Source organism: Ambystoma mexicanum, chromosome 3q, assembly GCF_040938575.1.
Source record: "Ambystoma mexicanum isolate Mex_15411 chromosome 3q, UKY_AmexF1_1, whole genome shotgun sequence".
NCBI classification, from domain to species: domain Eukaryota; kingdom Metazoa; phylum Chordata; class Amphibia; order Caudata; family Ambystomatidae; genus Ambystoma; species Ambystoma mexicanum.
The window spans coordinates 452,972,033-452,999,306 of record NC_090926.1 but is presented as its reverse complement, the minus strand read 5'-3'; the positions used below and the strand labels follow the sequence as shown (position 1 = coordinate 452,999,306).

Genomic DNA, 27,274 nt, shown 5'->3' with positions numbered 1-27,274 from the left:
GACAGACTTCTGCACATGCAGATCTTGCAAGCATTAAATCTTGAAGCTTTCGTAAAAGAAAGATCAAGTAATTCGGTAAATAAAACAAGGGGCAAAGTGCTCAGATTAGTGTCCGTGGCCCACAAAACTGAAGGAATGGGAGCACATGTGGTAAGGATCTTAAACAATTTAAAACAGTATCACGCACAAGGTGTTCATGGTTTTGGGAGCTTGTTCCTTGTACTTTGCTAAAAGTACACAAATCAGTACAATACTCACATTAGGAAGCATGCCACGGCTGCCTATGCTACTACATATGTCGTAAAGAGGAATATGTGACAAAATCTTAGAAGCAATGATACAAAAAAGTGTAATAAACTAGATAACCAATGAATATTTTTTATTGAGATTTCAAAATCAGATGTGATTATATTTCCCCAGGAAAATAAACACCAATAATACTATATTAAAATCAAAATAATTCAAGCACATTTTTAAATCAAAAATAAAAGCTGCAATAAGTGTGACAACTTTGGTATAGAGGGTTTCAAGGAAGGTGTGAGGCTGGCGGGGAGAAAGAGCAGTTTGGGAAGAGCTGGGGAAACAAAGATGACATAATGATCAACATGTCTGGGAGGAGGTTAAAAACAAAACATTGAGGGCATGTCATTCATTCTCTGGTCAGACATACTATTTAGAAGGGATCGGTGCTTTTTTGACAAGAAAGAGGAACAATACATTCCTGTACCTTGACATATGGGTATTCAGTTAACACTGGATTTATAATTTGAAAAAAACTGTTGGGTGCCACAGAAAAATAGAAGCGGGTGATTGTTTCTTTTAAGTATAAGGTCTATAGGCAGTATTAGCGTGGTATGACTACTAAGAGTGGCACACTGCAAAGCTAATGAAGGTAGGCCATTTTGCATGTAATTTGATAATGAACACTGTCTGAACTAGGAAACAATTGAAGCACTTCGGAAAGAGTAGTCTTTGTTGGTTATCCTTTGTGCTAGACCACAGCAAGTGCACTGCCAGGGATAGGATAATCTGTCTGTTAATTTGACCATAGCTCTTAAGAGTATAAACCTTCAATGAGTTGTGCAGCCCTATTGCAGGAAAGAATTGCAAAGATAAGATTATCAAGCTTGCAGCTAGGTGTTGCGTTTATGTCACTAGGTACCTTGTCTTTGTTCATACCACACCACTCCACACTGCCCTGGACAATTCTGATACCCCCATTCCACAATTTGGTTTTTTACCTACCGACTAATGTAACAGATAACAATTTCAGAGAACAATTTTATATTACACTCAAAAAATAAAATAAATAACATAGAAAACCTCCTTAAACACATTCAGCAGCTTAACTGGTGTGAATATTTATAGGTTTTTCTGATGACAAATAGCAGCATACTAGATATATACTGCATATTCCAATAATATATTTTGCTTAGCAGAGAATACACAAATATTTATATAGGCCACTTGCCATGACTGATCGTACATGCACACACATATACACAAAACATTTACTGAATTCATGTATTTGCAGGTTTCTTCCAATGAAAAGGACACATGAAGTTTAAACTATGGATTTACATTCAATAAAGATATGTATATTCTTTGGACGATGGAGGACAGTCATGCTTACTGTAGCAAGAGGCAACCTCAGGAAGTTTCCAAGTAACTAAGTGAAGACTAAAGTGAAGACTAAAGACTAAAGCTCACCATTTCATGGCCTGCGTGACTGGCGATATCTCTGATGGTAGGACACTTTAAAGTAGGGTATGCTGTGCCAATTCAAAATCGCATCTGAAGTTACACAAGTCCTGATTGTTTTAGTCAGTGTTTTGCACCAACAAAAAGACGTCTTTGAGAATATGTACATATGCTTGTTAGCTGCACCACTTCTATAAATGTCAGCTCATGGCATAAAGGAAGGCACATTTAAAAATGCTAGACAATACTATAGTATGTGCTTATTTACATAAAGGAAATTATTCCAAGCAAATAATTATATCTAAAATCAAGACCAAAAGCTGAAAATGTAATAGTACAAAGGCATATGATCTCTTCAAATTAATAACAAAAAAGACAGTAGGTGACAGAGAATTTACACACACTTTGTTAATCACATGTGAATCTAGGGATCTCAATGATGCACGCATTACCCGTTGTAATTTGGTTACAGTTTAGTTTCATCACACACTTGATTGAAGGTGTAGAAGAAGTGATATGGTTGGAAGTCTCGGAGATCCATACCCTTACTCGTGCGTGCCGGGCTTCAATTAAGAGACTATCGTTTAAACAGCACACTGATTTGGCACCATAGACACAGTAATTAACACTTCAGCAGCAATATGTTTTTTTGACAGCCCGCTGTATTACAAAAATGATGTTCCACATACAGTAGGGGAGTAGCTGTATTGAACCCCTTTCATTTACCGAGCATGGCACGATTGGTGATGGAAAACAAAATTCTTACTTGTTAAGAGTCATTCTCAACATTAAATGGTGCCACTTCCTCAGCTGCTGAAAATCCTCAAAAACGATGTATACATTTGTTCGAATAGCAAAGAAATAGGTATGTTTCTCAATGTACATAAGTAAGCATGCATTTTGTGTATTATATACACACTACTTATGTTGTGTACACAAATAGATATAAAGCCTAAAAATAATATTTGATGTCACCATTAAACACTTCATTATATTTTTCAGAGCTCACACCCCTAACACCCAGTGTGGTCTGCTCAGATTATGCATGTATTTCTGTTTGGCTGGGATCCTTTATTTAAAAACTGAAAACACCAAGACCATTCTCTTTCCTCTAAAATAGACCAAATAGACTATTTATGCAAAAAGAAAATGAGGCAGTTTCCCCAGTCGCTAGATTTTACAGGATCGTAAGCCACTTGCCCAGTGAAACATGATGTTTAAAAAAACGTACCACTTGGGTGAAAGACACATCAATACTGAATTGCATGAATGTATACACCATGACGTTGTCCTTGAGACTAAATTAAATATCCATTGCATGTACAGGAAAATTGTTGCAAGAGTATTGTCCTTCACGCTCGATTACAATCCACTTGGCACAATGGTTCACTGAGCAACCCATCACTCATTGTGAACCTCACTGCCCAGAGAATTACGACACTCGTGTGAACCTCACTGCCCAGAGAATTACATCAAAACAAATGCAAGTAGAGATGTGGATTTTTAGGGCTACAACATTCAAAACTGAGAGACATGGTTTGGGTATTAGTTGTACTGCTAGGCTCCTTCAGGAAAATGCAGCATTTTCTTATCCCATTACCCATGAGCAAAGGGCAACTTCACAATGCCCCGCTGCATGTGCAAGCAAAATACTCGAAAGGCACAGAGTATAAAAACAGTGGTCTTCTTGCACGGTTAATGTGAGAGAAAGGGCAGTAGCAATGTGTGGTCAGAGCCCAAGAAAAGTGTGGCACGTAGGCAATTTTAGATCCAAATTTCTATTCGGAGGAGCCAGTAGCAAATACATTTAGGCTGATGGCAAATTACCAAAAGACATAGGAGATTTGCTGGAACAAGCCTGACATGTGTATATAAACGTTTCATCCATGTTTTATTTTACACTATGTTAAAATGTAGTTTCAAAATAATTAAATCTGTGTATAAAACTATTGTAATGAAACATTCAAGCAATTTCCGGAGTACAAGGAAATAACGAGCCATCTTTGGCTCTTGTACTGGTTGAAGTCTAAGAAAACCTATGTCTGAAGCAGACATTTCCGCCAGCAGAGTTTAATAATGTGGCCCCCACATTTGGCTTCTTGACGGCTCGGTTTGTTTTTTATTCACACATCCCTGAATGGTCAATATAAAGGAGTACTACAACTGATAGTTCACAGACTGAGCAAGGCGGAAGAAATGTTCGTACAGCCAGCTGGCACCGGTTGAGGTTTATAAAGATGTAATTTTGAAGATGATATTTAAGCCATTATTTCCTATTTACAGTTGATGGTGAGCACTTTGGAATAACGTACATGCTTCAGAAAAAACCTCTTTACATTCAAGATTTAGTTTTAAAAAAACAATATTTTACAAAAATATATATATCTGCAAGCAATTGTTTTACAATGAAGATGGCAGTGCACGCCTGTTCCAAACATTGCATGGGTTCAATATCATCTGGAGAGTTCAGTAAGACCAGATTTAACTGCTGAATGAGACTAAGTGCCACTCTACTACCAATTGACACAGAGTAGGCAGTAAGAAAAATGACTATTTGTAAAGATCCGATTCCCAGATATAACAAATGCGATATTGTATGGGAGGTGAGATTGGAGAAAAGAGATTTTTTTTACAATACTGTGTCACGTGCTTTATGCAATCCTTTCAAATAAAGAATATAGAGTGGATAAGTGGAATTTCTATGATCGGCAGGGAATTCTTATTTGAGAAAAAGAACAAGAACAAAGGGTATACATGAACACTGTCTTGTAAGAATTTGTGTAAGAGATGCCTACACTAATCAAAGCTAAAATAATACACAACATATTTGGAGTTCATATACATTATGCCCATCTCATGTGAATTCAACCAAAGATATTGTTATTTGCACCTACTTTACAATCAGCTGACACAGTCCATATGCTCAATCCACTGTAGATGCAGAATCATAGGAAACCCAAACTTGCTCATGAAACCTACCCTATTAATCTACTCGGCAAGTCCTTTGCTACTTTTATTCAAAGCATTACCTTACCGAATTCCCATCAGCTTTTCAAAGCACTGGTCTGATGCAATGTGTCTTACAAGTTCTCAAAACAGCACACTTGAACGTAACAGTTAGACTGAAATAACGTATTCCAGTTATGAAATACAAAGATTCTATTATTTGCGAATTTAGGATTGTGAAATTATTGACTAAACTGAAAGAAAAAAAAATGAATATTGGTTCATCTTGACACATGTTGCAGAATAGTACAGGAAGACAACTATTCAATTTTTTCTACAACAGCAAGTGATATCCAAGTGTCAAACTGCATGCAAGAGAATAAATTGCTACTATGGAAATGGTTTTCTTAGTTTTAAAACTATGCTCTGTTTAAGCATCACATTTTCCAATAAGGCATAAATGGCACATATATGATCATGTGATGTAAAACACCTAACTATTAAAACGTGGAGGGGAAGAACTTCGAGATAATCCACTTAAAAAAACATCATTCCCTCCTGCATCCAAAAAAGGCAACGTATGGCTTGTTAGATCTCATGTATGTGCACAAACGTGATTATGAACAAAACCCATTTATGTAGCTAGCAAGTTAACCACCAACAGCATTGAACTGCAGCAAGTAGACTAACATATCTGAAAAACTCAAGGAGGGCCTTCTACAATGACATTTAACATACATTTCATTAAACTATACGTGACTAGAGCAAATTACAAATTAACATAATTATGTATTGCACTGGGCCACACGTTTCAAGTATGTAAGAGTAACAACCATACTTTCTTCACTTTTACTTTGCACTGCTGTTTAAGGATGAGGTCATATTTAAGAATACTCTGTTTACTGTGCGATTGTAATGTTGAAAGTAATGATAACCAACAGCAGGTTCACAAGGCAAGTTAGTTTTGAATTGCCTTGAGTGGCACGCCTTACTTGGTGAAGTGAAAGAAATAACTATCAGGAGAATCCAGTGTGTGCATATTCACAATATCCATCTTTTACCCCAAATTCAGCAGATAAAATAACATTATTAAACCTTTATTGACCTCAAGTGTTTCCTCTGGCAGAGACTATAAAACATAAAAGACCCAGCGCTTTTAAGATGGTCAACAAGTGAAGAAAAGAGGATTGGGAAGGACTTTGCTCAGCAATTTGAAACTGATCCAAAGTAAACGTAAAAGTGATAATAAAGAAAGAGTTTAAGGCAATGTGTCATGTTCTCTGCTTTGGTAAGTAAAAGATGAACTAACTCTAAATTAATAAATCTCTATAGAACAATTATTCCTCAACTTGTTTACTTTCCATTTCTTGCCCGACATGCCAAATGAATGGTCCCAGTCATCCTTCGTATATAGTCTTGGCTGTGGCAAGGAGATCTGTTGCCACTTTCTCTTCCTAGCTTCCACAATAAAGTTTATATTAAGATACATTCTTTTCACTTTGCATTTTCTTTTCAAAGAAGAACGTACATGAACTGAAGATCAGCGACAATGAACGCCCACACCTAAAAAGGTATTCCCTGCAAAATATAATATTTAAACCTCCCATACAATCCTCCACTGACACATGGAGAGGGAGCCTTTGGGATTTAATCCCGGACAGGCTCAGCTTTTGTTGGGACATTCGTAACACTGAGGGTGATCTCACTTTTTGATTCTTCATCTCGGCTGAGAGCCTTAGTATTCAACTTGAACGAGTTAGCATATCTATAGTATCCTCATGTGCTCCATGATCTGTTTCCATCAGATTCTCAGCTTCGCTTAGCTTTGCCTTTTTCAGTCCAGAGGCGGGCACTGCAACATCCTTAGTCAGCTCTGACGCTAGCAGCGAGGTAACCGCACAGCCTGCTTTTCTGTTAGCTGAAAGACAAATGAGATAATGTCAAAGAACATTGGCAGCAAGTGTTTCTAATGTAGTCAATGTTGTACGCCCCTCCATAATCTGATCATGTTCTGGCAAGATGAAACCATATCCTGGAAGACAATGGCTAGTTATTTCTGGTTATATTACTTTTTTCATCATGGCTATCTTCATGGAATTTGTAAGTCATACATTGCTCACGTAATCGTATTTCTGGTGCTTGTATCTGCTTAAGATTCACATGCTGTGCATATAGTTCGACATCTAGTGGTAATCGCAGACTATTGCATATTTTTTCCAAGATCGAAAAGGGATGTCGACCTGGGAGTGTCTTGTAACACTATCTCTATCGTGACGTGTAGTGTACCCAAGAACCCTCACGCGTCAAGGTCCTGCCAGTTGTTTGTTCTGCCATGAGGACGCCTGAAGAAAATGCGTGAGTGAGTACAGAAGAAAGTAAGGTGCGAGATGTCTATGTTTCTTCAAATCCTAGAGGGTAGGAAGGGTGAGCGCATGTGAAACTAAGCGGGATACAAGCACCAGAAATACGATTACATTGAGTAATGCATGTCATCTGATGCTTGTGAATCTGCTTGGAATCACATGCTATGCACAGACTTGCAAGCAGTACCAGGAGATGGTGGTGGGATGTGAGAAGGAACAGCAGCAAAGAGATGTCTTAACAGTGCCTGCCCCATCTGAGAATTGGTCTTAAAATGTGCATCTAAGCAGTAGTGTTGAGTGAAGGTATCAACAGAACTCCAGGTAGCTGCTTTGCAAAAAAAATTGAGCACAACATTTGCAATGAAGGGTATAGTAGCTCCTGTGCCTAGAGTATAATGTGCTCTAGGCGTAAAGGGTAAATCTCTCTTGGCCAGAGAGTAACACATTTGGATGCATTTAAGAATCCTTCCAGAGATTGCTGACTTGGAGACCATTGTCCCCTTGTCTACCAGTGGTAACAGAGAAAATTAATTGATCTGTCTTTCGTATTGGTTGTGTTTTATCAAGGCAATGTATCATTGCTCTCCTAACACCTAGGATATCGATGCATCTTTCTGCGAAGTTAGTGGGATTCTGAAAGAAAGCTGGAAGTTCAATAGACTGGTTTACATCGAACTTGGAAATGAATTTAGGAGCAGAGCATGGGTGTATGCGCCCAAAACCACTTTGTACTTGTGAATAGTTACAAATGGGCCTTCAACCGAGAGCATGCAGTTCAATAACTCTCCTAGAATTAATAGCCACCAGAAAAGCTGTCTTGTAGGTTAGAGCCTTGAGACTAGCCTTGTGCATTGCCTCAAAAGGAGGGCACATAGGTCTAGTTAGGATAACATTCAAGTCCCATCCGGGAGTTGGATTAAAAATAGGAGGGTGAAGTCTTTTTACCCCTGGCATGAATGCCTTGATTACAGGGACTTTTCATCAGGAAACCTTGCTTTGAGAGGTGGTGTAAACAGAAAGGGCAGCAAGATGGATATGTATTGAGTTAAAAAACGAGTCCTGAGTCTAAGAGGTGTGTTTAATAAAGGACTATGTGGTGTGGGTGAAAAGTCAAAGGGGTCGATGTTAGGAGTACTGCACCAAATGACAAACCGTTTACACTTACTGGAATAACAGTGTCGAGTATTTGTTTTATTTTGCCTCTCTAGGAATGCCCATACACCTTGGAGGCAGCTGGAGCTGTCTGAACTCTATGACTTCAGGAGCCATGCTGATAAATTGATAGTTTGAGGGCATGGGTGCAGTGTCTTCCCTGATCTTGGGACAGCATTTTGTATGGGCAAGGCAGCTTCCCCGGAGGGCAAAGGAACATTCTCATGAGATGTGAGAACCATGGCTGTCGAGCCCACATTGGTGCTATCAGGATTAGTGTAACTTGTTCCTGGTGCATCTTGTGAACTATCCTGTTGAGGAGAGGCACTGGGGCAAAGCGCAGGCAAATTTCCCTGACCATGTGATCCACAGACCGTTCCCCTTGGACATCCTTTGGGGATACCTGGAGGCATAGTCTGGGCATTGTGCATTCTCAGTGTTGCAAAGAAGTCAATGTCTGGATGTCCCATTCTGCAAAGACATTGTGAGAAATGTGTTCGTGCAAGTGCTACTCGTGTTCTGCGGGTAGCTGCACGTTTCTGCCGAGCACCTCTGCCAGAAGATTGTGTTCCCCTGGAACATGCTTTAACAGGAAGAACATTGTGCTCGAGTACACATTTCCGAATGCTCTGTCACAGTTTGGACAGCCCTGCAGACCGAGTGCCTCCTTCTTTGTTTGAGTAATACATGGCCGTGGTGCTGCCTGTAAGGACCAGAACGGTCTTCCCTTGAAGTTGTGTCTGAAAGACATTCAAGGCTTTGAATACAGTAAGTAGCTCCAACAAGTTGATATGTTTGTTCGCTACTGATTGTGACCACGTGCTGTGTGCCGTCTGGTGTAGAAGGTGAGCTCCCAACACTGACAGGGATGTGTTCGTGGTGAGAGTAGCTTCTACTGCAGAGGTGGTGAAGGATTTTCCCTCCAGAAGGTTCTCCTTCAACTACCACTGCAGAGACAGAATGAGGGCTGTCGAGACAACCCTTAGATCGTCCCACTGACCGTTTGCTTGACACCATTGGTCCGAGAGTAACTCGTGGATACGACACAACGCATGTGCAGATGGGCGCGTGGAACTAGTAAAATGCAGGATGCTATAATTCCCAACAGTCCTGGCTTTGACGACTGGCTACATACTGAGGCATCTGAAATAACATGCTTTGGACCCACTCGTTGGAGGGGAAGAGGCTCTCATCATCAGTCCGAATTTGGGCCCCCAGAAATGGTTTGACTTGGCTGGGGACAGGACCTAACTTTTTCTTGTTGATGGAGAACCCCAGGTGGAAAAGTAAGTTTTTAGTCTTTTGTGTGTGCGTCTCCAGTTATGAGCCAGTCGTCTAAATAAGGGTACACCGGAATGGACGGTCTGCACAGGTGAGCTGCTGCCACTGCCAGTACCTTGGTAAACACCCCTGGGGATGAGGCAATGCCGAAGGGGAGCACTTTGAGCTAACAGTAAATGTTCTCTATCTTGAACCTTAGGTACTTCCTTTGTGCTGGCAACCTTGAAATATGAAAGTTTGCATCTTTTATTTCCAAGGTGGCCATGTAATCCCTGTGATTCAGCAATGGATTTACCTCCTGCAGAGTGGTCATCCTGAACCTTTGAAGCTTGACATACTTGTTTCCAGGACACAGGTCTAATACAGGGCGCATGGTTAGATCCTTTTTGGGTACAAGGAAGTATATTGAATAGATACCCTAGTTTACTTCATCTGAGACAAGCTTGATCGCTCACTTTTGCAGCAGAATCACTACTTCTTGCAGTAGGATGAGGAGATGATATGGCGACAGTCTTCTGTTCTTTGACAGGGGTTATTGAGGCGGTTGAAGAAACTCAATAAAAGAACCGTCTCCTACAGTCTTGAGCACCCACTTGTCCGACGTGATCCCCTCCCATGTGTGGGTGAATCATGTTATCCTTCCGCCTACAGGAGAGGCATGGGAGGGGAGTCATTTGCTGGCAGGGCAGCCTGTGGCTGCTGCAATTCTCCCCCTTCCTTCGACATACTGAAATCTGCAACTGTTGAGGGTATTAAGTGCTGGACTTTCCTTGCCAGACTACTAGGGAGATCTGCTTGTACCGTAGGCTCCCTGAGCGGTGTGTGAGAAGGATTGTTAGCGAAAGGAGCAGGAGTTATTAAACACCCTGCGCTGCGCATAAGGCCAACTAGAGATTTGATTATGAGATTTCAAAGTCTCATGCTCTTTCGTTGGCATCTCAAATGCATCGTCCACCACTTTGCCAAACAGAGCTGACTCCTCAATGGGTTTGTTGATGCGCGAGGCCTGTGTGTCTGGGTTTAACCTGGAATTTTTAAGCCATACATGGCGTTTCAAAATAGTGCCTCCAGCCAACACTCTATCCGCTGCTTCCGCAGCATGGAGCGTGTTTAAGATGTTTTGTGTGAGCTGCTGTCCTTCTTGCACAATAGCAAGTAGTTGTGATATGTCAGTTCAGGCCCATTTTGCAGACCCTCTTGTACCAGGCCCCACTGGATATCACTGAAGCTAGCAAGGCGAGTAGTACTGTTAGAAATGCGGGCACCATAGGCCGCAGAAGAAGTGTATTCTTTTGCCCAAGGCGTAGAGCTTCTTGCAGTCTATCAGGAGAAAGATTCAGATGAAGACGAGGGAACGTCTGCATGTTTTCTAGTCGTGGTGATGACCAGGGAGTCCGGGGCGGGGTGACACGGAGTGACCCAGAATATAAAGTGGATCAGAGGGTGCAGGGTGAAACCCCTTGGGGGTCATAAGTAAGGAGGGGAGTATGTGTTTTTTTATGGAATTAAGAAGCGGGATAGCCTGGCTGAATGGAACTTATTCCTTGAGGACGTTTTCCAGGCACCACCTCCAGAGTGACAATTTTAAAATATGCTGCTGCCTTCCAAACAATATTATTGAAAAGCATCTGCTCATCAATGGGGGAAGCCTCCCTGGTTTGGGATATAGGAATGGCGCTCAAAGAAATAGGCTCTGCCTCATGAGCAGTGGTAGTGGGTCAACCGCGACAGCGTAGCGGGCCCTGAACCCTCAGGTTCACCAGGCCGTCGAAACCTTTGACGAGCCTGCGGGTGCAAAGGCTTTTTCAACGGTTCCGTTGAAGAAGGCCGAGGGGTTATGTGCTTGGCCTTGAAGTGAGTGTGTGTACCCTTGTCGCCATGGTGTTATTTCCCCCGTAGAAGTGCCTTCATCAGGCATAGTGGGGCTAGGGACGGGCATGGGAGTTGGCGGAATCCGCAACAATGTCTTCAGCCACCGAAACAGAGCCGTGGCTGCTAGAGAAATTCTAGGCTGAGGTGGGAGAATGAGACTCTGCCGTGTGCCTTTCTTTAAGCATGTTGGGCCTAAAGAGTTGACAGGCTTTTGCAACGCCACCGTCGTGGTCACGAGGTAGACTATTACACTCCCTATGAGTGTCCTTTCACAGAAACTTCCTGTTACAGGAAGGGCCACATTTAAAATGAGTTTTCTCCATTTTAAAGTGGAAAAAGAGCAGCCAGACAAGAAAGGAAAGAAAAGGCATTCTCCAAGGAGAAGTGTCGAGAATAAGGGTCGCCACTCTCCCTAGTGTAAAGCTGAAGCCTGACGGCAAAGGCCGACAACAGCGGTCCAGAAGTCCAATGAAGATTCACAGGACAGCTAACCGAAACAGTCAAACTATTTGTCGATGGATGCGTCGAAGATGGGTGGAACAGCAATAAACCTTGTTAACACGAGCACCGCATGAAAGCAACCGACCAGAATAGAGGACGCATGAGGGATCTTAGGTACACTACACATCACGATAGGGATAGTATTACAAGACACGCCCAGGTCGACCTCCCTTTTCGATCTTCGAAAAAAAAGATGCAATACTCCACGATTACCACTAGATGTCGGACTTTATGCAGAGCATGTGAATCTAAGCAGATTCACAAGCATCAGAAATATGATTCCGATAATGTTTGTCTTACAAATTCCATGAAGATACCCATAAAGAAAAAAAGTCAGCTAACAAGAAATAACTCGGTTGATGTGGAGGTTTTCATAACAGTTTAACAAAGGCATTAACTCTTTTTTTTCTTAAATATTTCATAATTCAAATTCACCAAACTTTGCCCATCTACTTTCTGTTTTGCCAAATCAAGAAACTTCCTTTCAGAATTGTTTACATCAATTCTGCAAAAGCACAAACTTGTAGAAAACAATACAAACCTCAGAATAACAATTCCTACAAAAAAGTCCAAAACTTGTGTGGTGAACCAGGAGGTAGAGGAAGAGGGCAACAATTGGTCATGTCATGTATGTGTTTATTAAAAATAAAAGGATAAGGCCTAACTGAGCCTATCACTATGAGGGAGATTCCATGCTTTCTTAAACAAAAACTCAGAATGCTAGTTGTAGCCCCAAAGAAAAAGTCAAAATTCTTCAGTTCTCAACGGTCCCTACCACTTTAGAAAAACCTATCTAAAATGAAAAAGAGGCTTGCAGAACAACCTCAGCATATGTTTCTGCCCGGTCTGGCTTTTGGAGCATTTATTTCAATCTAAAAGTCCTAGTAGCATATCACTACACGTAATCCAGTCCCTTATATACAGTCCGTCCCTTACAATAGGTATGCAGTAATAAAATCTCGGCTAATATATCGCCTTTACAAAAAATCGAGGCAAAAATGCCGTGGTTTGACCCGGTAAAGGTATACCCCATTATACCATTAGAGAACGGGGGTTGCGTCCCCTTAAACGGTATAATGGGTCTGGTGGTTGCGGGGGTGTCCCCCGCATCCTTTACATGGATTGCGGCGGCAAAACCCCTTCCTTTTTGCTGCAATTTTTTGTGTAAACAGCAATTTTTGTCGCAATTTTAACACATGGAACCTTACAATATCAGTATCTTGTACATAGTTCTTGTTCTCGCACCCTCTCTGGGGAACCAAAAGACAATTCTTCTTGCTTTATCCATGTTGTTTAACACTGGCGAAATTCTTCCAGGATCCGTTTTAACTTTTACCAGTCGTAAAATCCTGCCATAATAGCTTTTTTCTTATATTCTTCTTCGCTTTGTATTACTGGGAATCCCCAAAGTCCTGTGGCTTTGTGATAGGTTTGATACCTCTCAAATGAAATCCTGTTTATACATTTTTCTTGGCTTCCCCAGCCTGGATACAATCACACATATTCTTTTGACTCCCTGGTCCACAAGACGTGTGTCTATATAAGTCGCTCTCTTTCTGATACTAAACACTGCTTCCACAGCCTTTGTAGAAATTACTTGCGTCTCTTTCACTCTCTTTACATGGGGCCGCATGTCCGTTCCATGCCTTCAGGCTTTCACACTTCCGGTCTCCACCTTGATGCGCAAAGTTAGCAACACTCATTCCAGATTACCGGGGACTTGGGCTTGTTTCGGTTTCCTACTGTTTCGTACCAGGAATGGTTGCGCCAGTCTCTAACCCCACAGATTGTTGCCTTTGCTGGTGTTCTCACAGCGCGAAGATACGCTTTCCCGTTCATGCTCATCCCACCTGGAATGGCACTCTCTGTGTGGAGCCTGGAGACTTGGGCTCCTGGTTGGTTTCTGGCTTTGGGTGCTGGGCACCCAGCCCACCTCTGAGCTTTTTCATGGGCGGGCCACCAGAAAGGATGGTTTGCTATTGGTCTCGTCTCCTTTCTTGCTCGGAGCCTCCCTGTGAGTCAGCGTCAGTCGTGTTTAGCACCGCCCCTCCATATACCGTGGATTCTCCTCCCTGCGTAGGAGTCACGGACTGCTTCCTCAGTCACTCTGCATTCACAATTTTTATTCTGTGCAATTACGTCATCACGACCAGAAAAGGTGTGTCCTCCTTCCTCTATGGTATCCCTAAGAGTCAGTATTACTTGGAGCCAACAGAGTGGAAGGAGGCTTGCTGGTATTTGCAGTAGAAATCTGTGGACCCTCAGTTTTATCCAGCCCCAGGAATACAACCAAGGTAGTCCTTTCATGGAGGTCCTCTTTGGACTGAGTGTCCTTGTCCCATAGAGGGGAGTCACTCCCAGTGAGGTCCCACTTGTCCAGATCCCTAGGGTGGGTCTTGCGAAGCAGGCTCACCTCCCTAGCCTCACAGGGTGGGGTCCCTTCTGCGGAGAAGGGACAAAATGTCCAGGTTTGTCACACTACCCACTGAAAGTGCTTTTAACAGCCATATTTCCCATACATCATATTATTTAGACAAAACACCATTGGTACTTTGTGTTAAAAATAATCTATATTCAATAAATGAAATCATATTATAATATTTCTCGTCATATATAAGTACTCATCGTCATGAACTGCACTCTTAACTTTAACATTTGTTGTAGTTATTTAAAAATAAGGGGTACAATAAGTGTAAACAAATTACTTACCTCACACGTTTTTTTCTGATGGATTAGTCCTTTCTCCACTGGATTTATCATCTAAGATGGATCTTCTCAAGCGCCAGCTGCCGTCAGAACATTCTTCTGCCACCAGGGGACGCAGAACCGATCTGCTCAGCGCAGTTGCATGCCCCATTCTGTGATGAGACGTTATGGCCAGTAAATCTGGAGCCAGCAGAGCCCCGTGCACCGTTTCACCTTGTTCCTTAGCATTCAGCAGCTGAGAGACCACACGAAGCACGAGCGACACAAGCTCTCTGCCAAGAGGGGCAGGATAGGAGGATTTGGCATTTACAGAGGGGGGAGTGGTTAGGAGGATTAATCCATTAGAGAACACTACAAAGAGCAAAGTGTTTTTTCCTTCTAATGTTTTACTTCTTCCGACAGATTCCTCATCTGAGGTAGGATTACATAGCAGTACAGAACAGAACCTGGAGGAGTGTGGAAAGTGAGATCATCATACACACCAGTAAACGTTGGAGGGGTGCTCAGCGACAATGTGCATCCGGCCTCGGCAATGGATCCGGTCTCGGCAATGAATCCAGACAATGCTTTGCAAACCTGAGCATGGATGCCAAAATATCAGCCTGACAGATGTCCAGCACAAGGACACTCCTCTGCAACACAGAGGTAGCTTCCAAACCCATGGTCAAATGGGCTCCAAGTCCATTACACTCCAGCCGGATCAAATGTTTTTTTCTATGGATTCATCTCCGGCAGATTCCTCATCGGATCGACAATGCTTCAAGCGTCTGCTGAGAAACTTTTTTGACAAGGGGCATAGTGCAGTTCGGCATCGACCATCAACTCCATCATGACTTGGCTGCGTCACTCCCCCACTCCGGATGTGACATCAGCAGTACATATATCACATTGCTACGTCCCCATACCTCAGTTCCCTACTTCTGCCCTCCCCACACCACAGCACCAAGCTCAGCAGCTGTGAAGGAATAATCCAACAGGATTCAGCTCACAATAAGCCAAAAACCCTTTTTTTGTGAGGAACAAACACCATACTATAAGAAACAGGCTGACCGAATTCGAACAAAGAGCACAGATATGTTCCTATCATTCCAAATGTCACAACCTTAAGTTGTCCCACCAGCAAAAAGAAACTAAGAGCGGCAATAGACCACTTTCATAGTGGGGCAGGATGGGAGGGCGATGAGGAATTTGTGGGAGAAGAATCCATAGAAAGAACATTACTGCTAAGTAATTTCTCCTTGAATGGATTGCAGTCTACCGCAGATTCCTCATCTGATAGACTGCCAAAGCAGTGCAGCATGTGGAGGCGGGATGAAAGTAAACGAGAAAGCTCTGCAACGCAGCTCTTCCAAATCGGGTGTCCGCCTCATGCCACTTCCAGGCGGAACAAGTTACTTTTATGCAGCTCTTGTTTTCCAGCATAGGTCTTGCATGGTTTCACATGCTCATGAATATTCCCTGTGGTCAGGCTGGGAATTCTCCGTAAAATTAAAGCAGTTTAGCTTTAAGCTAAAAAACTGCTCGTCTCCTCTATAACTTATCAGTGTCACTTTGGGCCATACTGCCCCAGCCAATGACACTCGTCCTCCTACAATCCACCCCTGGTGGCCATCTCCAGATTCGTTCACGCAAGTAAATTGGCAGTATGAAGCAAGAAGAGCCAGAGAGGGGAAGGAGTGAGGATTTGCATGTGAATCCATGCAAGGCCCACGCTGCAGTAACTTGTTACTTCTCCAGCATTGGGTCTTGCATGGATTCACATGCTCATGAACACGATTACAGAGCAATATATATACACAACCACAGGAGGTGGCAAGGCTCACAGAAGCATTACACTTACCCCTGAAACAGACTCACCTCAAATAAACAGGTTGCAGTAGAATCCTGTGAAGGTGTTGGTAGACCTCCACGTAGAAGCCCTGCATATGTTGAGCAGGGGCACACCAAAGAGAAACGCTGTTGCTGCAATGGCTCTGATGGAATGGGCTCTTGGCTGGCCTGGAAGTGGTCTGTTGGCCAGACGATGGTAAAGCATGATACAGCCAGAGAGCCACCTGGAGATGGAAGCCTTAGACAGGGTCTTCCCATGTCGCACAGGTCCAAAATTTACATAACCAACTGCCTAATGATTCCAAGGTTTAAACTTACGAAGTAGGAGGGTGCAGCATCATGGTGAAAGCGGCTCAGCTTTGGAACTCATCACCCCCCCCTCCCTGAGGGTAGACCAAAATTACCCACATTTTAGATGCAATATCATCAAGTGGATTAAAGAAAATGACCGCTAAAATGTAAGGTGCCCGCCTTCGGGTTCGCCCTGCATTGTATATAGCTATATGCTCTGTAAATATTTCCTAATTTCCATTGTACTACTTGTCTGTATTAAATATGCCGCTTGTACTTTGTTGCTACACCTCTTGTATATACCTGTACAGCTCTGTAACGCAAGCTGAAACTTTTCTCGTTGCTCCTGGGCCATGATACCCTCGGGTCTGGCGCGCATTATAAATAATAAAACAAACGAACATAACATTGCAAAGTCTTCCGAAAGTCCTTAGTGCGTGCAACGTAGAATTTCAGGGCATGTGCCACATCCACTGAATGCAACACCCTTTCAGCAGGCAAAGAAGGATTCATGAAGAAAGACTGCCAGAACCAAACGCTTGTTGAGATGAAAGTCGGACTGTCCTTTGGCATAAAGGAGGGCTGATTTCGTAGAACCACCTTAGCTGAGTGGAACAACAAATATGGAGGTTTACAGGAGAGCGCCTGTATTTCCCCAACCCACCTGGCTGAGGTGATCGTTCTTTGAAGTTTCCATCAAGGCGTTCTTCCTTGATGGAAACTTCAAAGGAACTTGATGCATTGGTTTAAAGGGAGCCCCCATCAGTCTGGACAGTACTACGTTTAGCTCCCACGCGGGGGCAGGAGCCTTTAGCGGAGGGCATGTCCTGAAGAGGCCCTTGAGGAACTACTTAACAAGCCTGTCTGGAAGAGGTGGCAGTCTGATGGCTGGAACCACTGACAGATGGTGAAGGTCTGAGTACCAGATCGGCATGGGCCATCCCGGTACAATGAGGATCATTTCGCAGTGGCAACATCGGAGTGTGTTGATCACTCATAGCAACAGCGGAATCGGTGGCAAAGCGTACTGCTCCTCCAAAACCATCAAGGTCCATATTGACACCCTTGCTCCAGCCTTTAACAATTTCAGAAACACACCATGACTACTCGGGTCTGAGGCCAGAAAGGTTCCTCCCGCCATAAGATTGCTGCGGCTGTCCGACCAGTCGAGGACCACTTAGTTGGACACCATAACAGGATCTGTGAGCGCTCCCAGGTTCTGAGAACACTGGTCCTTTAGGAGCCACCGAAGGGATCTCGTATGCAGCCTGGCTTATGGCACTAGAAAAATACAGGAGGCCATGAGACCTAAGGGGCAGAGGAAGGAAGCCGCAGGTAAAGTGGTGTGGTTCCGGAACAAATGTACCTTCTGTGCTATGCTGTCGGCTCGCTCTTTGGGAGGGAAAGCCTTCCTTATCCGAGTATCTGGGACTGATCCGATGAACTGGAGCTTTTGGACTGGTGTCAGATGGGACTCCAAGTTCAGGGAGAAGCCCAGCCTGTGCAGTAGTAGGAAGTGCACTCTAGATGAGATAAGACTTGCCCCGGATCAGACAGTCGTCCAGGTAAGGCAATACATGGACCCCAGATCTCCTGTGGTGAGCCGCAACTACCGCCATGAGTTTGGCGAAAGATCATTTTGGAGTGGCAACGTCTGAGTGCGTTTATCACTCATAGCAACAGCAGAATCAGTGGGAAAGTGTACTGCTCCCCCAGAACCATCTAGGTCCATATTGACACCCATATTGAAACTACTCTCCTGAAAACCCGTGAAAATCTGCCCTCCAACCTTTATTCCAGCATTCCATCTGTCCTCATCCTCTTTGATCTTTCCTCTGCTTTCGACACAGTCAAACATGCCATACTGATCAATCGACTCTGTGAGAACCTGGGCATCACGGATCACACCCTGGAGTGGCTGACCTCCTTTCTCTTGGATCGCCCCTCCCAGGTCCAACTTGGTCCCTTTCTCTTCGCCACCTCTCAATCTAGCTGTGGCGTTCCCCAGGGCTCTATCCTCTCACCATGTTTTTTCAACCTCTACTTGGCCCTTTTGGCCAACCTGATCTCTACATTCTACTCTAACTTTCAGTGTTATGCGGACACTACTCAGCTTTCCTTCAGGCTCCACTCAGCCTCCTCTCCTGCTCATTCCCGACTGTCTATCCGCAATTCAGGATTGGTGCGCCTCCAGCTTTCTCTGCCTTAATGCCAGTATGACGGAGATCCTTCTCATTGGGACTCCTGCCCCTGCTTTCCCTCTCTCACTCTGGCCACCTGCCTTTGGCCCTCTTCCTTTGCCTTCCTGCAAGGCAAAACACCTTTGTGTCATCTTCGACCCCACTCTTTCTTTCTCTCCTCACATATCGGACGTTGCCAAGAAGTCCAACTACCAGCTGCACCACCTCAAAGGGGCTCTCCCTTTCTACTTTCCCCCAGAAGCTCACTGTCTCCAGAACCCTGGTTCTCTCTAGGCTGGACTACTGCAACAGTCTCTTTCTCAATCTGCCTTGCTCCGCTTTATGCCTTCTGCAACTAATCCAGAACACGACGGCAAGACTTATCCCTGGCCTCAAGCCCAGGGACTGTATCTCTTCAGCCCTAAAATCTCTCACTGCCTCCTGGTGGCTGCAAGGATCAAGTTGAAGACCCTTTGCATTGTCCACAAGGCTTTCGCACTACATCCAAAGCTCTCTTCCAAAATAGCTTCCTTCTCGAGCCCTTCGCTCAGCTACCTCCAACTCTCTAAGGGTTAGACGCGTCTCCAGGCAGACAGTGGGGGGTAGATCGAGCTCTCCTCCGGAGGTGCCTCCCTATGGAATGGCCTCCCTGCCCCTCTCAAAACTGAGCCGCACCACCTGAGGTTCCGGAAGCAGCTCAAAACTTCCCTCTTCTCCTCTGCTTTCTCTCTCCCTCCCCTGCTGACATACCCGTCTGCTTTACCGACTGGTTTCTTGGCTACCCCAGTCGCTCACTGGGTACCAGGCTCTTTCTTGATCAGTCACCCTTGCACTGCCTCCGGGCCTTCCACACACTTAGGGACTGTAACTGTAAATCTACAGTCCCTTGTCCTACTTGCACTACCCAGAGCCGTGTTGCCCTGGCTGCACTAACTCAGAGCATTCCTGCCCCGTTTTCCGATCCCTTCTCCCTTGCACCCCCATCCCTTTCCCCTTGCACTTCTCCTTCTCGCATGATCTGAATGACACAAGGCCTAGTAAGATTGTTTGTCTTGTCCTCCTTCCGTCTTCCCTCCCTTATCTTTTCACACCTAGAAACACTTGTGTACAGGTGCGTTATAAATGACTTCTATCATACAGGAAGAGGCCTTCCCAAAGGAATGAGAAGGCATCCCCCAGACTCCTTGGCTAAGTATAAATACTGGCAAACTATTGGCACTTGGTGTTAGCTCTCACAAAGAGGTCGATCTAAGGGAGACCCCACTCGTTGAAGAGACAAGACACTTGAGCTTGCTGAATCCCCCATTCGTGGAAGGATCGCAGCCCCCTACTGAGAGTCTGCAATGGTGTTTTGGACGGCTGCCATGGGAAAAGGAATGAGGATGCGTTGAACAATGGCCCAGTGCCATAGATTCTGTGCCTCCAGGGAGTGTGTGGGAGAGAACGTCCCACCCTGTTTCTGGATATAGATCATGGTGGTGGTGCCGTCTTTGAAGACATTCTCCTGAAACGGAGGCTGAAAAACTTGATGGCCCAGAAGACAGCTCGCAGTTCCAGAACATTGATGTGGAGCTTTTCCTCCTCTGGTGTACAAATATCCTGTGTGGGCTCCCCAACCCTCTAGAGAGGTGTCGGTTGTGACAGTCGCCTGATACACCAGGATTTGAAAGTGAGAATGCCCTGTGACAGATGCGGGCGAAGTGCCCACCATTGCCGGGCTTAGCGGAATGCCAGATTGTGGCCGATCGTGGCATACAGGAACTCCTGAAGGGGTCTCATCTGCAGCCTGCAAAAGGGGACTAGATTGATGCAGGAGGACATCATCCCCAGCAGGGACTTGGATTGGAGCGACAGAAGCGATCGATCGCTGTTTGATCTTTCTCAGTATGGCCTTCACCCTCTCTTCCGAGGGAAGTCTAGACACAAGAGTGTGTTGAGCCGGGCACCTAGGAGTAGAAATTACTTACTGTAATATGATCCTTTCATGGATTATTCTCCCACAGATTCCTCGTCTTGATAGATATCCTCATCCAGCTCTGCTGTTCCGAAGCTTGTTTGACAGGGGGCGCAGTGGACCTCGACTCAGACGTCGATCGTCGTCCCGTCTTGCTGGGTACTCTTTTGTCGGCTCCGGATGTGACGCCAGGCATCGTATAAGTACCACGTCACTACGCCCCGTGCTTCAGTTCCTCCCTTTTGCCCCCTGCCTGAACGCTGCAGAGGAAAACGACGGGAGGGAGGCTAACCAGCCTGCAAAAAACATAATCGGACACCTCCCAACAGGGAGACCCCACAGAATTAGTAGATCAGAAAAAAAAAGATGTTTTAATTCTTCTTAAAAAAAATGTTTAAGTCTTCAGTAAGATAGAAGCGTCACCTTAGAGCAATTATCTGTTGTCTCCTTGCTTGGACAGAAGCGTAAAGCCACAAGAACTTTCTGAGCGGGGTAGGATGGGAGGGGCGATGAGGAATCTGTGTTAGAACAATCGTTAGAACAATTCATGTTAAGATCATTTCAGTAAGTAATTACTCCTTCAATGGATTGTTTTTCTCCTGCAGATTCCTCATCTTGATAGACTCCCCAAGCAGTTAGAATAACGGAGGAGAGCAGAAAGCATTAAACAAGCAGATTTTGCAGAACTGCTCTACCAAATCTTGCCTCTGCTCCTTGTGCAACATATAAAGAGTAATGCTTGGCAAATGTATGCAGGGATGACCAAGTGGCTGCACAACATAGGTCTCTAATAGGAACTCCCCTCTGCAGGGCTGCAAGGGCTGAGACTCTCCTGGTAGAATGTGCCCTGAGGCCGCGAGGAAGCTCCCTGCCTGCCGATTGGTAAGATTCGGATACACATAAAATAATCCAACACGACAGGGTTTGCTTGGTTATGGCAAACACTTTACGGGATAATGAATGGGCAACAAACAACTGGTCAGTTTTCCGAAACTCGGATGAACGAGCCTCATAAAAACTTAAGGCTCTTTTGGGGTCAAGATGGTGGAAGCGCTCTTCCTCTTTCGAGGGATGGGGTGGAGGGTAAAAGGCAGGCAAATCAATAGACTGAGAGGTGAAACTATGACAACTTTAGGGAGGAAGCCAGGTCTGAATTTGAGAGAAACTTTCCCCCAAAAGAAATATAAAAATGTAGGTTTGCAGCACAACGTCTGCAACTCACTAACCCTCCTGGCTGACGCGATTGCAACCAAGAATGCTGTTTTAAGGGATAACAACCTTATGGAACAAGTGTGCATGGGCTCGAACGGAGCTGCCATCAAATATGTCAAAACCAGATTAAGATCGTAATCTGGGAAAATAAAAGGAATCGGCAAAAATGTATTGAGAAGGCCCTTCGGGAATTGGGCCATGACCGTAATAGTGAAGAAAGAACCCTGATCCGGGGGACCTTTTGAACACAGATAAGACTGCCAAATATCCTTTGACTGTGGTGTCCTGAAGGCATGTTGAGTCCAGTGACAGAAGGAACTCCATCACTGTAGTGGCAGGGCAAGAGATGAGGTCAATCTCGCGTTCCCTGAACCACGCCTCAAATCTGCTCCACCTGCACGCGTTCATAGATCTTGTAGACAGCAACACCTCAAGCACTTGCTCTGAGAGGTCAGAGACATCATATCTCATACTCTCAAGAGACACGCATGTAGGTTGAGGGAATCTGTGACCGGGTGAAGCACTCGACCTTCCGACTGGGTCAAGAGATATGGATGCCGAGGAAACTGGTGAGCTGGACAGGTGGACAGATCCAGGAGATCGGAGTACCACGTTCTCTTCGCCCAGTCCAGGGGTGATCCAGATCATGGTCACTCGAAATCTCCTCAACCTCCTGAGAACCCAAGCAATGAAGGGAATCTGGGGAAAGGGGTAGTGGAGAGGGAAAGTCCAGTCCATCAGAAATGTATCCGCCAGTGCGCCGTTCACTGGGAATTCTCCTCGAGTAAAACTGTTTGAACTTCCTGTTGGACTCTGTGGCGAAGAGATCCACTGCTGGGGTATCTCAGAGAGAGAAGACCTCTTCCAGGAGTTCCTGGCACACTTCCCACTTGTGTGAGATCGTGCTCTACCTGCTCTACCTGCTCAGAGCATCCGCCAAACTGTTTCCTGTCCCCTGTGCAGAGAGGACAGGAGCGCATGCATGTCATCTTGTCTGTTCAGGTAGTGCTTGGCCACCATGATGTCCGTCAGAATAAGGACATGCTTCCCCTTGAGCTTTGGGGTAAAGGCCCTCAGGGCTAGCCTGATGGCTCGCAACTCCAGTCTTCTGATGTACCACCTTGCTTCTGTCACTTTCACCCACCAGTCCTCGCAGTGAGCGCCCCTACCCTTCAGAGACGCACCATGGCCACTCGGGTCTGAGGCAAAGGAGGCCAGAAGGGTTCCCCCGCCATAAGATTGCTGCGGCTGTCCCACCAGTCGAGGACCAGTTGGTTGGACACCATGACAGGATCTGTGAGCACTCCCAGGTACTGAGAACAATCTCATATGCGGCCAGGCCTCTGGCACTAGAAAAATACAGGAGGCCATGAGACCTAAGAGGCAGAGGAAGGAAGCCGCTGGCAAAGTGGCCTGGTTCCAGAATAAATGTCCCATCTGTGCTACGCTGTCGGCTCTCTTCGGGAGGAAAAGCCATCCCTATGTGAGTAGCTAGGACTGCTCCGATGAACTGGAGATTTTGGACTGGTGTCAGGTGGGACTTCCAGTTCAGGGAGAATCCCAGCCTGTGCAGTAGAAGGGAAGTGCACTCCAGATGGGATAAGACTTGCCCCGGATCAGCCCATCATCCAGGTAAGGAAATACATGGACACCAGATCTACCGAGGTGAGCCGCGACTACCGCCATGAGCTTGGCGAAGACCCTCGGAGCGCAGGTGAACCCAAAGGGCAGCACTTTGAACTGATAGTGCTTGTCCCCTATGAGGAACCTTAGGAACTTCCTGTGCTTCTGGTGTATCGGCACATGGAACAAGCATCCTGTAGGTCAATTGTCACCAGCCAGTCCTGAAGATCAAGAGCGTGGAGAATTTCTCTCAATATCACCATCCTGAATTTGCTCTTCCTCAGGAACTTGTTTAAGGCCCTGACGCCCAGAACGGGACGGAGACCTCCTCCTTTCTTGGGCGCTAGGAAATACTGTGAATACCAGCTCAACCATCTCTGATCAGAAGGTACCTCTTCCACAGCACCTTTCGACAGCAGGGCTCTCAGCTCTTCCTGGAGCTCCTTTTCCTGTTGGATTGGAGGAGGTGGGGGTCTGTCCAGTGGCTTTCTTAAAAAGAACAGAAAATAGCCCCACCAAATTGTTTGCAGGCCTCATGCATCAGAGGTTATCTCCAGCCTCTGGGGCCAATGTCCTGCCAACCTTCTAACCGGTAAATCGTGGGAGGGGAAATCAAAGCGGAGGGCGGAGCCGCTGCCGCTCACTGTTGGCCTCTAGGCGGCCTCCTGCACCTTCCGGGTTGTGAGAAACACCACTGCCTGGCTTGCAGGAGCTGCTGCTTCCTGCCATAGGGTACATAGCGTCTATAGCCTCTGCGTCTTGAGGCAAAGCTAAAGGTAGGCTTGGCTGGCTGTGCAACTAGGGGTCAGCGACTTTGCAGCGATTCTTTACTATGAATTTTTCTAAAGAGTCATCAGCTTTTTGTCAACAAAGCATATCTCCCTCAAAGAGCATGTCTAGAGCCTGTTCTGGACATTTGGAGAGAATCCAGAGGTTTTCAAGTAGGCCTGTCTTCTCATTACTACTGCCGATCCCATTGACCGGCCAATGCAGTGCACCACGAATAGGCCCGTTTATAACGACTGCTTGTACACCTCCTTCCCATCCTCCACGAGTCGTATAAAACCAACCCGCATTGCCCCCTATGGGATGTATTGAATGGCTTGTTCTACAGCCTTCCACAGACCATACAAATATTTGGCAAAGCTACATGCCACATTAGTGGCCTTTAAAGGCCATACTGCCTGAAGTAAAAACTTTTGGCCATGGTGTCAAGTTTTGTACCCTCTCTATCTGGAGGTAGATTGGACGAAGAGGCTGCAGGTCTGGTGGTGATGGTGGCAGCTTGCACTACCAACCCTTCTGGTGAAGGGTGCGAGGAGAGGAAAGAAGGATCTCCTCTTGCCGGCCGATATTTTCCCATGCAATTGGTGCTTACAGGAGGCATTGTGCATGGCTGCTGCCAAAAGGAGGCTGGGGGGAAGGGTGCAGGGGGTAGAGGGTCAGCTATAGCCAGATTGAAAGGCATATTATGCTCGACTGTCGGAGTTTCGTCCAGAATATCAGTGAGTTCATACTCCTGAAGGGGTGCAGCAGAAGTTTAAGCCAAGGGTGTCTACCAGTGTTTCCACTAAGGCCCTGAATTTAGCATGAGTATGTTTTAGGGTTGGCCTTGTTGGAACGCAAGATCTGGGGATGTGTCCAACCCAAATGCATCTTGTAAACCTGGGGCTAAGGCATAAATCAGCTCTGCAAGTGCCTGAATAAATCGGGTCAATGCCCCCTTGGTCGACGTCGAAGTTAGTTTTCATCGACTGAAAAAATTATGTCCTCGATAATGGGCCAAAAGAACCATCACCGATAGTCGGTGAAACCTTCAACACCATCGGGATAGTTATCGGTGCCGAGGAATGCTTGAATGACGAATGCACCCCGTGGGTAGGAGCCTTTTGACAGATAACCGTGGACGATTTTTGTGCCTTTGTGCCGAAGGCTTGGTCGATGTCGATGGACCGGGTAGCATGGGGTAGGGAGGACCGAGGGCGGCTTTCACTGCCAAGGCTTGCTGGTCGGGGAAAGAAACATCACAGACAGCTGTTTAAATATTTCCAGTATTTCAGTCTTAAAACTTTCCCACTTTTCTCGAGTGGTTGGTTCCTTACCTCGTTCCGACGATGAGCTGAATTTACATCAGTGATAGCACCATTTCTTCTTTCGCGAAGAGGAATGGCTGCTAGAGTGGGACCGCTTCTTTGTTTTCTCACAATGCCTATCCTTCCCCTTCTCTGGGGTGGGGTCCTCCGTATCGGCCTCCCACCGAATGAGCGACCACGCCTGAGATATTGACGGACAGCCCAAAACAAGTCGCACATAGGGATTTAGGTAGCATTTTAGAGCACGACGCTCAGGCCTCAGTGTCGTGACACGCACCCAAGCACCACAGACCGGCATCGTGGGGGTCAGTCACCGACATTTTGGCCTCGCAATCTGTGCACCTTTTGAAGCCTCAAATTCGGTGATTAGGCATTGCAGATGAGGTTATTGGAGAACATTTTTAAAATTGCACAGATAAAAATTGAGTAAACTAAAAGTCGTGTTCCCAATTCACTGTGCAAGTGCACGGAAATGAGGAACTGAAGCATGGGGCGTAGTGACGTGGTATTTATACGATGCCTGACGTCACGTCCAGAGGCGATGATAGACAGCTGAGTCAAGGTCCACTACGCTTCCTGTCGATAAAGTTTCCGAACAGCAGCGCTGGAAGAGGATATCTCTCAAGATGAGGAATCTGCGGGAGAAAAGCAATTCATTGAAATAGTGTGTTCTGAGATGGCACTACGCAGGAATTCTGAAAGTTGATTGAGAATCCTAACGGGATCTGAATGGTCTACGCAGTGTGCTGGAGTTGCAGCGTGTGAGAGCAGGATCGGATGAGACAATCATCTAGGTACGGGTAGACGTGGATCCCTTTGCGGCACAGATGCGTTGCCACCAGGGCCAAGCATTTGGTGAACACCCTTTGGCAGATTTCAGACCAAAAGGCTGGGCCTTGAACTGGTAATGTCTCCCCTAAACGGCAAAACACAGGAACTTTCGGTGCTTGCGATCAATGGCTATGTGGAAGTAAGCATGGTTAGGGAGAATTCTCAAAATGTGCCAATTCCTCCCACCTTAGAGCCCTCCAGCTCTTTTGCTAGACTTTGGGACTTTGAACTTTTCAAATCAACGTGCTTTCTGTGTTTGTTTCTTTTTGAATTATAGTGACTAAACAACTCCATAGGCATCATCTTTTCATTTGCGTCACACAGCACTCTTAGTGCAGTGGCACAGGGAAAACTTTTCGGGGCGTGGCTACATGACCACGGACTAGGACATTCAATCCGGTGCTCCTGCTGATCCGACGGCCAAACAGGTGTATGAAGTTAGATACGGGTAGTGGAACTGAAGCTACAGCAACATGAATATGCCGAGCACACAGCAGTGAATGGTGTCAGGCGATACATATATGCAGAGCAGTACGCAGAAACGAAGAGGTTTGGACGTTCCTGTGGGCGATCGCAACAAAATGGCACCTACCCAAGAACAAAGGAAAACCCTAATCACGCAGCTTGTGTGAAACGATACGGAGCCCCGTTTCTGATGGGAAGCAGCACCAGAGCCCATGGGAGAGACTGGAAGCTAGTTGCAGCTACAGCCTTAGAAGAGGAGCTGAACGAGAAAGC

General features: G+C 45.5%; 1 protein-coding gene across 1 annotated transcript in view; it reads right to left on the bottom strand.

The window, feature by feature from the left end:
- Positions 1–362: 362 nt before the first annotated feature.
- Positions 363–27,274, bottom strand: part of DIAPH1 (diaphanous related formin 1) — a 1,645,861-nt gene continuing 1,618,949 nt past the window's right edge. Inside the window, exon 28 of the mRNA XM_069654133.1 lies at positions 363–6,565. Within this exon, the coding sequence (XP_069510234.1) occupies positions 6,390–6,565 (176 nt within the window). The 3' untranslated portion in view covers positions 363–6,389. The remainder of the gene's footprint in view (positions 6,566–27,274) is intronic.